At 61.7% G+C, this 12,144-nt stretch overlaps 1 protein-coding gene across 1 annotated transcript in view; it reads left to right on the top strand.

Annotated features, from left to right (window-relative positions):
* OTOP1 (otopetrin 1) overlaps positions 1 to 12,144 on the top strand; it is a 17,454-nt gene that overhangs the window by 2,469 nt on the left and 2,841 nt on the right. Inside the window, exons 2-5 of the mRNA XM_004681520.2 lie at positions 443 to 579; positions 2,776 to 2,834; positions 6,826 to 6,956; positions 9,566 to 10,500. Coding sequence (XP_004681577.2) covers positions 443 to 579; positions 2,776 to 2,834; positions 6,826 to 6,956; positions 9,566 to 10,500 — 1,262 coding nt within the window. The remainder of the gene's footprint in view (positions 1 to 442; positions 580 to 2,775; positions 2,835 to 6,825; positions 6,957 to 9,565; positions 10,501 to 12,144) is intronic.

Raw genomic sequence — 12,144 nt, 5'->3', positions numbered from 1 at the left:
ACACACACACACACACAGACCTTGACCTGCGCTTTCCTCCAGCTCAAGGAGCCATCCCCCTCCTTCACTTTCCCCTCCTGCCTCCTTCTGTCCTTCCCTCTTGCCCCCCACCCCCAATCTTTCTCTTGCTCCTTCCGGGGGTGCAGCAAGCGCAGGGCCTGCGTGGTGTTGGGGTGAGCACGGGCAGGTGTCCCCTGGGGCCAGCACCGGGCGCTGCCTTTAGACACCAAGCACACAGCCGCTGGCTCAGGCAGGGCGCTGGGCCGCCACCAGCCATAGTAGCAGCCCTGCCTTGCGGAAACCACTGTTCTCTCCTCACGGTGTCGTGTTCCTGACACCTTGTCAAAAGTCATTTGACTGGGTGTTGTACTATAACCGATCTGAAACGCCTTCAAGGGAGTAGTAACGCTTCGTATTTGCTTCTTCCCCGCCCCCGATTTAGGCAGCATCACGCTGTTTGCCGCCATCACCGTCATCCTGGGGTGCTTCAAAATTGGGTACTTCGTTGGATTTTCTGAATGTTTATCTGCCACGGAAGGCGTTTTCCCCGTCACGCATGCGGTGCACACGCTGGTGCAGGTGAGCTGTGATGATCATGCCGCGGTGCCTGGCAAGGCGCTCAGGTGTGTGAAAACCTGAAACATCAAGATGTCTGTCAGGGGTTGAGGCTGAATCCATCTCTGGGCTTCAGTGCTTCAGCTGCCTCCCGGGGGTGGGACCCGTGTCCCCATGGCCGTCTGCACAGGCCATGGCCAGGACCTAGGAGACAGGGGGACCGTGGCCAGCTGCAGGGGTACCCTCATGCCCCAGATATGCCTCGACTCCAGTTCAAGCCTGTCTTTCGGGAGTGAACCTCCACCGTGAGCCCCAAGCAAGCCGTGCTGTGACGCCATCCCTTTTCGCGTGTGGTGCCAGGTAGTGCGTCCTGGCGACTTCCTGGGCAGCTCTGGATGACCTTTGGGTGTTTCTGGAGATGAAACACGGTCTCCCAAGGAGCACCTCTAATACTGAATGTAGTGTTGCCCAGTCCCTATGGAGAACAGTTTGGAGGTTTCTCGAAATATTTGAAAGAGGTCCGCCCTTCAGCCAGCAATTCCTCTCCTCGGCATCTGTCCAAAGAATGCAAAAAGCATTAACTCAGAGGGATCTCTGCACTGCTGTGTTCATCGCAGCACTGTTCATGATGGCGAAGCTTGGGGAACAACCCCAGCGCCCGAGGACACAGAGCGGATTAAAAAGATGTGATGTATGTGGGCCACAGAATACTACTCAGCCATGAAAAAGATACAAATGTGTCATTTGTGACAACATGGATGGGACTGGAGGGGATGATGCAAAGTAAAATAAGTCAGAAGGAGAAAGACAAATACTGGATGACTGCACGCATCTGTGGAACGTACACAAACAAAACAAAGGGAGACCCAAAATTGCACCAAACAAGCCCTGGACATCTGACTGTAGTGTTGAGGCTATAACAGGGGGAGGGAGAGATGGGGGGACATGGGGGGGCCCAGTGCACTGTGACGCAGGGTGAGGGGCCCTGGTGGGGGTGTGGCAACGCACACCAGAAGGGGTGCCAGCCTTCACTCTGCTGGCACCCCACCCCACTCGCTCGGCAGGTGGCTATTGGAAGAACAGGTGCTCGCAGAGGTAACGGAGGCCAAGCCAGGCTTCAGGGTAGCCTCCAGTCCAGTGTGTCCTTGTGGAAGAGAGGACACCGTCACCCTCAGGGGCTGACTACGAGTAGAACCGGGGGGTGGGGGGCAGTGTCTGCACCTGAGCAAGAAGAAACAACTGTTGCCACGGTGATCCCCGCTCATCACCTCAAATCTGAGAGAATAAAGCCCTGTTTCCGGCCTGGGGCGCTTTATGATGGAGGTGTCTGCACCCTGACATGGAGCTAACTGGTTGCTTACCCCAGGGGTAAGCAGTCACATCCCAGGGGAGAGTCTTGCTCCAGAGGCAACATGGAGAGTCTTGGGGAGACCGCAGAGGATCCTCTCTGTTCTGTGTTTTTCTCTTAAAGATAACGCCAAGCTCTGGCTGACTGCTGGGTGGTCAGTGTGGGCAACTTGGTCCAGTGTCTGGAACCTGGGCACTCCCAGCTGGGCCTCTTGACCCGGAGTCACTGCTGCTGCTTAACTGCCAGCTGTTTCAAGAATTGCATGCTTCGGTACCATCGGCTCTTTTTTTTTTTTTTTAACCTCACTGAATTGCAAAATGAAGATTGAATGAGACATTTTGATGGTGCCTGGGGGTTGGCACCAAGGAGGGGTCACTGTGCGTTGCATGTGAAGCCCCCCACATTTTAAGAGCCTGTTGTGTCTGGCACAGAAGTTGCCCTGCCAAGCCCGGCGAATCAGGAGCTGGGGGGGTGGCTTACCGCGGACCCCTCAGGCTTCTCAGCATGAGGGGTTCACCTCAGTGCCGCTCGGCTTCTGGACAGGGGCTGTCCCCTTCCCACCACTGGTGGAGGACCAAGCAGGGGGCTCCCTGACCTGCAAGAGGCGGGGGGGGGGGGAGTCGGGGCTCATGCTCAGGCCTGCTCCCTGCCACCCTGCCCAACCCGGTTCAGCCCATCTGCATGGCCGCTAGTGACCGCCTGGGCCGAGCGCTGGGCGGCGAGCACTGTGCCACGGGGAATGGCACTGCCACCGGAGATGGTGGCAGCCACCAGCCTCCTGTGGGGCGGAGGCCCCTGACGCCCGATCGCCTCCACCCGTGTCAGCGAGCGGGACCCGGGCTCCCGCTGACGCGCTCCCCTCCCCCATGTAGGTTTACTTCCTGTGGGGCCACGCGCAGGACATCATCCAGTCCTTCAAAACCCTGGAAAGGTACAGGCGCGGGCGGTCGTGGGCATGTGAGTGCGGCGGGGCTCAGACAGCAGAACACGCCAGTCCGCTGGGCACCGGCCGGTGGAGGCCGCTCCCAGCTCCGTGCGGGAGCAGCGCCCCAGCCTGGAGGGTGGGGGGCCCTCTTTCTGCTTCCAGCGTCTCCCCGGGGGCCCCTGGAAGTGGTGACGGGGGGCTTGTGTTTCCAGCCCGCCAGTCAGGCACGTCCCTCGAGGCCTCAGTTTCCCTCCTCGGTAGGGTGGAGAGAACAGCAGCCGGCTCCTGGACCAGAGAGGGAACCCAGGAAGCTGACGGAGGGGGAGCGTCTGTGGGACGGTGGTGAACAAGCAGCAGGTGTCGCTGTCCGGGGCATGTCCTCTCTGTGTGCACGCGGCCAGCGCAGGGCCGGGATGGGTCCCTCAGAGAGGCCCCCACACCCCGCCACGGGAGCCGCCGGTCGGGAACAGGGGCTCCCGGCTGGTGCTGGGCATGATGCTGATATCATCATGGGTGGCGCCCCCCACAGGCCACAGAAGTAACTGCAGGAGCCCCCCTGTGCGAAAAGCATCAGCCCCAACAAGCACTTGGACACTTATGAAGCGCTGGCTGTGTGAGGCCCTGTCAGGGAGGCCGGGCTGTGCAGGGGAGGAGTCCAGCTGTCCTAGGCGAGGCAGTGGGTCTGGAGTCCTGCGGGCCGCCCTGGGGGTGCCCCAACCCCAGTCTCGGGCAGCCCCAATCCCAGTCTTAAGACGGGAGGGAGGCCATGGCTCCCGTGGGGGAGGGTGGGGTGAGGCCCCCCCGTGGGAGGGGAGTGGACAAATAGGATCCAGGGACCCCCAGGCCCCTCAAAAACAATTCGGCTGCCCCTCCTGAGGGGACCAGAGAGCCGGGGCGGGCTCCAGGGTGGCTGTGGCCGCTGCTTCCTGCTTGGGCGGCTCCGGCGTCCCACTTGACCCCAGCTCGCGGGGTCCCCATTTTGTCAGCTGGGGAGCCAGCTGCCACCCCTCTTCCCTCTGTGGGCGCAGCTGGGCTCCTCGAAGATTGAGGGGGAACAATTGCTGCTGTTGTGCTTCAGCCAATTTCCTTCCCAAGTGGCCCTTTCTTTTTGTGAGGGAACGTGTGAGGACTCTGCAAGTGGCCGCCGCATTCCCACCGCTGCCGGGTCCTTCCAGGTCCATCCGGCACAGCCCCACCACAATGCCGAGTCTGCAGGTGGGGCCCGGGCAGGGAGGTTTAGCGGTCATGGGGGAGCCCCGTGGGATTAGTGTCCTTAAAAGAAGGGGCTCTGTCCCTGGCCGGAGGGTCCTGGGCAGGTCACGGGGAGGTGGCGGCCAGGAGGAGAGGCCTCCTCACCACCCTGCGGCGCCCGCTCACAGCTCCTGGAGCCGCGTGCAGGGCCGCAGCTGTTACTGGCACCACCGGGGGCTGCTTCCTCGCGTCCTTCCCCCAAGTGCACACAGCTTCCTTTCTCCTTGCGGGGGTCCTGTTCCTTCTGCGTTGACATTTCCTGCGTGTGTCTTACTGGGCACAGCGATGCTTCTCCGCCGCATGCTTGCGGCCAGCACCCTGGGGTCCTGGGTGCTGCTAGGGCGAGGCGGGGCCTCCTGCCACAGACGCCTAGCATTTCTTCCCGTCCTGGGGGCGCCGGGTTGGTCTGGCTTCCCCGACGCCTCTCTGCGTCTGTCTCTTGGCCTCTTTCCTAAACTGTCAGGGTGTGCACTGAGCCTAAGGTTTAGGTTCTTGTCTTGTCTGTAGGACAAACGCGTAACATTTTAAAACCGTTTATCACCTCTAGGCTTTAGATTTAGGCTTCTCTAGAAAGCTGGAAGCTGTGGCAATCCAGGTAGCCCTGGCATGCGGGGGTTAGCACTGAGCTCGGGTTGTATCCCCCAGAAGGGCCCGGACCCTCTGTTTGCTGCAGTCTCTGCCAGCCCAAGGTCGCCTTCAGCAAACTACGGTTCCCTCGCAGGCCTTTGCTGCGGGTCCCGCCGGCTGGGCGCCTGCCCCTGGCCTCACTGTTTTCTTCTAGCCTTTGAGCCCATGTTCCACCATCCCAAGCTTTCATACACGCAGGGCTTTTCTTCTGGTCTGAGAACTTCCCTTCGTGGTTCGAGTCCTTTCCTTTTCCCAGGGGCGAGGCTTAGAGGAACGGAAGCTTTGAGGCCTGGGCTGCAAACGCACACTGAGATTGAGATGGGGTGGCCGGGGCTGCGGGCTGCCTGGGAAAGGCCCCGCCTGCGTGAGGAAAGCGTCTGTCCTGTGTCCACAGGACACTTTCCAGGCCCAGCCAACAGGTGGCTGCCAGCATATGGGCGGCTGGCCGGCCCAGGAGCCCGCAGCTGGGTTGGCATCGGTACCCGCTCCTCAGGCTCGAGGGGCCTGGGATTGGGCCAGGCCATCAGGACAGGACAGAGGAGGAGAAAGGGGAGCTGTGTGCATTGTGAGGGAGAGAAAAGCTGGCCAGGCCGAAGCAAACAGCATTGTCCGCCTCTGTCTGTGCAAAGCTGCCCAGACCCGCCGGGAAGGCGGCCGCCCATGCAGAGCAGCCGGCCAAGCAGATGGGCAAACACCGACCCTGAGGCTGGTCCCTTCCCCAGCTGCGCCTGGACGTCACGCAGCTGCCGAAGGGAGCCAGTTGAGTGAGGACAGACCTGCCTGCACTAGGGGCGGAGGGGTGGGGGGGCTGCCGAGAGGGCAAGGCACAGGGACCCCGCCGTGCCCTTCCCCCCCGCGGGCAGGCCGTGGGCAGGCATTCTTGACGAGACAGGGGAGGGCAGGCCCGCTGCCTCTGCATCTGCTCCCCAGCTAGGCTGAGAGGCTGCACAGACGTGCTAAGGGACGCCTCTCCCAAGTCAGGAGCTGGCCTCACCTTTGTTTGATAACTGGCGTCAGCCGCCAGACCGACCCGAGCAGCCACCCCAGCACCCCAGCAAGATAACTAGATGCCTTTACGATGGAAGGGGGCGCAGGTCAAGCTCCCCATTATTTGCAACCAAACACACTCTGACGCTCATGGCCACGCCTGGGCGCCACCAGTGTGACTCCGCCTTCAGCCTGAGGCCTGGGAAGACTTTGGGGGTTTGCATCAGGGGCCCGGCGGCCACCCCGTTCCCCTCCGCTCTCCTGGGTCCAGTTCCGCCCGCAGCTTCCTCACCTCAGTCTTCCCGTGGGGGGCGGTGGGGCCCAGACACAAAGGCGGGGCTCTGGCGCCCCGCTGCAGCGGCTGGTGTGTGCCTTATGCTGTGTGACCCCGGATTAATTCCTGGAGCGCTCTGGGTCTCCAGCAGCTTCACATGTCACATGCCATCACAAAACAGCTCTCTCTTTCCGTCTGCCATTCAGTGGGTGGGTTCCTTCCGGCTGGTGACTCTCGGCCATGAGGTAGCTGCCACAGATCCGAGTCTGGAGAGAAGCAGAGGGGGCAGTGTTAGGCGCTTTCATGCTCACTGCTGCTTCAAGAAAATAAAACCTGTTCGGGTGCCAGCAGATGCCCTCCCCGCCCTTCCCAGCCCGCCCCACTGAAGCCAGACGGCGACTCTGGCCGTGGAAGGAAGCGACGCTACAGAGGGTGGACGTGGTCACTGGCCAGCCACAGGGTGCTCCTGACCGCAGATTTCCATGGCAGGCCTTTCACCCATCCTCAGTCTTCTCCCCTCTGTCCTCCTAGAAGAAATGATCTGGGGTGTGACGGGCTGGCTCCCTGCTTTGTGTAAATCTCCATGGAGCTGTGCCTGCTTCCAAGACCTGGTTTCTCTTTGTCCTGTGGACACTGAGCTGAGTTTCGGCAGGTTCCAGATGAAGGTAGCATGCGGAGATTGTGGCGTTGGGAGGTCCCGTGGAAATGCCCCTTCCCGCCAAACAGGGCACCAGCCAGAGCCAGAAGAAACCAGAACCACAGCCCAGACGAGGAGTGTGTGTGTGTGTGTGGGGGGGCACACCCCTAGGGCTCAGAGCTCCCAGGTCTGCTCAAGGACCGAGTCCTTGCGTTTTCCAGGTTTGGGGTGATCCACTCGGTGTTCACCAACCTGCTCCTGTGGGCCAACGGTGTCCTGAACGAGTCCAAGCACCAGCTCAACGAACATAAGGAGCGGCTCATCATGCTGGGCTTCGGGAACATAACCATCGGTGAGTGACCGGCTTCCGACCCGGGGACCGCCGGAGGGCAGGCCCCGAGGAACTGCGGGACCAGCCCACTCGCAGACAGTAGTGGCCCCCTCCCGCCCTGCCGCCTGGCAGGAGCCCACGAAAGGCGCCTGGGCTCTCGGGCCTGGCCCGGGGCTGTCCTTCCGAAGCCATTTCTCGGCCTTGGCTTGCAGCGGCCTTTGTTTACCCTGGCAAGGTTGGCAGCTGCTTCTGCGGACGCCTCTGTTGGGCCCTTGCTGCAGAAAGCCCAGCTTGAAAACACGGAGAAATCTGCGGCGGGCGGTGGCTCGTTGGCTTTACTTCATTTGAGACTTGTTGAGCTCTCGGAGTTTATGATTTTGGCCATGTTTGTTCCCGTAGCGTTGATATTTCTATGTTCGTCCACAACTCGTTAGCGCTCGTGATCCCTCATTCCACGCTGGAGCACGCTGGAGCGCTGGGGTGTGCACTTTTCTGGGCCGGGATCCCCAGGCTGGGTCTTGCCCCTCCCTCCACTGGCCGTCTGCCCTCGGGCAGCCAGTCCGCTGCTCCTGGCCTCCTTTCCCGAAGGGAGCAGAGCCGTGTCTTTTCAGCGCTCGCCACCCACTGCAGTAGGCTGCCTTCTGCACTAGCTCCAGACCCAGGGCCCCCGGGGGTTCTCCCCGCCAGGGCGGTGGGATGACAAGTGAGGAACACCTGCCGCAGCCCGGCCACCGCTCCGGGAGGCCCCTTCCTGCTGGGGGCTTCGTTTCCCGTTGGTCTCAGCAGCAGCCACAGCAGTGACAACAGGAAGGATTTCTAAAAGCTGTTTTGCTGAGTGCCTGGCACTTTCTAGGCACTTTACTAGGCTCTTTTGGCTCTTTGACCCCTCGGGGCAGGCAGCGTGGGCCTTGTTACACAGGAAGTCGTCCAGTCCCAGAGAAGGTAAGTGAGCAGCCCGAGGCCCCACGCCGGGGAGTGCGTGAGCCAGGATTTGCTCTGCTCCCAGAGCCTTCTGGACAAATGGGGATTAGAGTCACTTCGAAAAAAAGATCTCCATCAGCTCTGGCGTTCAGTGACTCTGAACTTTCTCCCTAGTTTCTCTCCTCAGCTTTTGCAAGTACAGTACTGAGTGACCAGAGATGGGAGCTGCCCGGCGCTGCCAAGAGAGGGCTACCCAAGCTTCCGCAGAGCTTTTCCGTCGGGTTTGCTCAGTAGCACGGGCTCATCGTGCGTTAGAGCAGTGACGAAGCATAGAGCAGAAAGGCCCCTGGCAGCGGCGGCCCGAAACGCGGCCAGGTGGGGTTAGCACCATGTTTCCTGGCCAGGGCCGCCTCCCGTCCGGCTCAGTGCGAATTGCATCCGCTCAGACCGTGTCTGACTTCAGCCTCCAGTGAGCAATAGCCCGACGCAGTCCCGCTGCTCATGGCCTGTGCGCTTGCACGCGTCTCTGACGGAACAATCTCACCGCGGCAGACTCCAATTTCCACTGCATTCGGCGCACTCCATCCTCCTGGTCCCTCTGTCATCCCATCGTTGAAAATATCGGTTGCAACCCTCTAGGTTGACTTCACGGCTGAGTTCCAGGTTGTGCTGTGCATTTAGAAAGTGCTGGCTGTGCATTTTTCCTTCCTTTCCCTCACTGTTACTGCAACATGAGCGCTTTTCTCTCTTTTGCACAGTGAGGTGGTCTCCACCCCCTCTCGCTGACACAGACACACAGACGCGCACATGACACTTTCGCTGGTGCTTTGACTGGCTCTTGACTTGTCCTTTCAGAGAGGAATTGCAGGTCACCTCCATGTGCTTCACATTTCATCCTCACTGGAGCGTCTCCCCTCCTTGCTGGAAAGTGCTGTCTGTCATTGCCAAGTGGCTCCCGGAGGAGTGTGTGTGTTTGAGGGTGCCTGCATCACCCCACACTTGAAGCAACAGATATCCTCAGGAGGACGATCTCTGCAAGCAGAAAGGGGCATTTCCCCTTCCCTGAAGTTAACTTGAAGATCACACATGTACACCACACTCAAGAAGATTCAGGGCCTCAGGGATGCACCATCTAGAGGGGCGAACACACGTATACCTTCACGCGCTGGGGCCGAGCGCCAGTCACAGAGAAGCTGGAGAAAAAAGACCCAGTGGGGGCTTCTTTTCATGAAAAAAAAAAAAGACGAAGGAAAGCCATACGCCTTCCCCACAGAGCAGCCATTTGAGCATGTAGTTTGAGCCCCTCCGAATTTCTACCACCTGTCTCTGCTTCTCGGCTCTGTGTCCGTACTTATAATATGGACTCAGACGCTCCCCTCCTCGGCCAGCCGCTTTGGTCCGGCCGCAGCCTGTGAAATCTGCACGCGCCAGTAAGCCCGTTTCCACCCTGCCGCTCATGACGACCGAAACACGCGGTGCGGTGGGCGAAACCGGGTGGGCGTGACGGGTTCCCCCTTAGCGCTCGGGGCTGAGCATTCAGCCAGGAGCTGTGCTACCGGCACAAGCCGAGAAGTAAAGCTTTCGCTGCAGCAGGTGGCCCCAAGCTGATATGAGAGAGAGAGGAGAGAGAGGGAGGGAGAGGAGAGAGAGGGAGAGGGAGGAGAGGAGCGTGCTGCCTGCTAACGCCCTGTGCTCTGCTGTCTCCCTAGTGCTGGATGACCACACGCCTCCGTGCAGCTGCACCCCCCTCACACTCTGCTCCGCCGTCTCCCAAGGGGTCTACTATCTCTACCCTTTCAACATAGAGTACCAGATCCTCGCCTCCACCATGTTCTACGTGCTGTGGAAAAACATCGGGCGCAAGGTGGACAGCCACCAGCCCCCCTCCAGGCAGCTCAGGCTCCGCGGGGTGGCGCTGGGCTCGGCGCTGGGCCTGACCGTGCTGGCCGCCACCATTGGGGTGGTGGCGGTGTATCTGGCTCAGATCGGCCGCTCCAAGACCAGGAGCGAGTCGGCGCTCACCATGTTCTACCTGTATGCCGTCACCTTGCTGGGTCTCATGGCGGCCGCGGGCCTGCTGGGCATCCAGATTCACAGGACAGACGAGAGGTCCCTAGATGAGTCCAAAAACCCGGCCCGCAAGCTGGACACGGAGCTCCTGGTGGGCACGGCCTCGGGCTCCTGGCTCATCTCCTGGGGCTCCCTCTTGGCCATCTTCTGCGCAGAAGCCCGCCCCCCGTACACCTGGTACAACCTGCCCTACTCCGTCCTGGTGATCGTCGAGAAATACATCCAGAACGTCTTCATCATCGAGTCCACCCACCGGGAGCCCGAGAAGCTCCGGGAGGACGTCAGGACCCTGCGGGTGGTCACCGTCTGCGGCGGCCCGGCCTCCTGCCCCGCGCCCTCCTGCGGCCCCACCGGTGTGGCCCCCATGGGTGGGATGGCGGCCGGGGACGTGCTCCCCCGGGGCGGCCCGAGGCCCCCCGCAGCGAGTGTGCGGGAAGACGGCGGCAAAGAGGAAGAGGACGGGCCCGGGGAGGCGGCCCTGGGCGCAGCCTGCCACCCCCGTTTCCTCCAGGGCGACGCCAAGACGGCGGTCTTGAGGAACATTGCAGCCTTTTTGTTCCTCTGCAATATTTCGGTAAATGGCATCACGTTATTTACTTCTCTGAAAGTCATCAATGCATCCGTTTTCTGGCTTTTTCCTAATTAGGAGCGCAGGCGGCTGCAGCCGGAGTAGCCGAGGTGAAGGCTCGCCGTGAGGGTGGAATGCAGGCTGCTGCGCGAGGACCCTTGCCGGCTGTGTGCCGGCCGGGGCGGGTGGCCGCGAGGCTCTCGGTCACGGGAAGGGGGCAGAGAGGAAACGTAATACAAGGAGCAGACGGCGCCGGCAGGCATCCGTGCTGTAGAGGAGCGTGGGCCGGGGCCGGACCCAGAGCAGGCTGCCCACGGTCAGGCCCCTCCCCAGCTCCGAGTATTTTCTGGTCGCAAACAGTGGGAAGCGTGCCGTGCGGCGCCTCCCATCCTAAGGCATCCAGCTGTCTTGCGAGGGTTCCGGGGCGGCTGCTCGGGCCGGCTGGCAGCTGACCTCGCTCATCGGGGTCCGGGTGCTGCGCGTTGTCCTGCTGACTGTGTGGTGTGGGGCTTGTCGCCTCGTGGTCAGAAGGTGGCTGCGGCAGCGCCAGGCATCACTTCAGGGTGCGGGCAGGAATAAGGGGGGCGGGGAGGGGGAGGGCTGGCCGTGTCGCTCACACGGCCAGCCTAGCTGCAAGGGAGGCTGGGAAAGTGGACTTTGGGCTGTTGAGTCTCTGGGATGGAAGGTGTCGAGGAGAAAAAGGCACGGCGAGGTGACGAGTACTGTCTGCTCCGGCGTCGGCAATGGCTGGAAGTCGCCCCGTGGGCACGACCAGGAGAAGCGTCCGGGGCAGAGAACGCAGCACCAGCACAGGCCCCACAGCGCCTCTGGGGGTGCAGCGTGAACCCCGTCCTCATCAAGCAGAGCAGCAGTGCGGGAAGCGGGCGAGAGTCCCGGCTAGCTGGGCCCAGCTGCGGACAGACTTGGCTGAGTCTGGTCGCGGTGTTGGTCAGCCGTGGACACTCAAGGCTGGTGTGGGGGAACGGTCCCTTAGCAGCGCTGGGGAGGCTGGGGAGGGCAGGCCGCGGCCGGGAGGCCAGAGCAGAAGGCCTGCGGCCCCCAGGTAGGGAACGGTGGGCACTTGCGCCCAGGCGTGTCTGCGGGGCTGGGCAGCGTCTGCGGCAGTAACAGGGAACAGTGTTTTGGTGGGAGGTTTCCCGACACAGGAAGGGGGTTGGTGAAAAGGCCCCGGGCAGGCCTCTGCAGTGACTGTGGCCGGGGTGGGGGCGCCCAGTCCCCCAAACCTGCCCACAGCCAGGCCTGCTTTGCTGCCTGGAGCGCCTCCCCCTCCTGCCTTTCCCCGAAAGCAGATCCCCACCTTTCTGTGGGCGCAGCCACTGAGGGGCTGCCACGTTTGATTTGACCCTGAGGTATCAGGGTGTGGGGAGGCCACATCTCTGCCACGAAGTCTGGCAGCTTTGGGTCACCGGGCCTCCTGCCCCGCCAGGCCGGCTAGGGGGCGCTTGAAGGGAGAAGGGTCCAGGGCCCCTTCTTCTCCTCAGACGGTGAAGGAGCTGGCGCTGAAAGCAGCCAGCAGACGGACCCTGGGAGGGGGAGACTCAGGGTGCCGGTGCAGTGTCCACTGACCCCTGCCGGGAGTGGAGAGAGTGGACTGGTGCAGTGTCCACTGACCCCTGCCGGGAGTGGAGA

The sequence above is a fragment of the Condylura cristata genome, unplaced genomic scaffold, assembly GCF_000260355.1.
Source record: "Condylura cristata isolate star-nosed mole 26May11 unplaced genomic scaffold, ConCri1.0 scaffold00012, whole genome shotgun sequence".
NCBI lineage: Eukaryota > Metazoa > Chordata > Mammalia > Eulipotyphla > Talpidae > Condylura > Condylura cristata.
The sequence above is the reverse complement of the archived record's forward strand: the minus strand, read 5'-3'. Positions and strand labels throughout refer to the sequence as shown.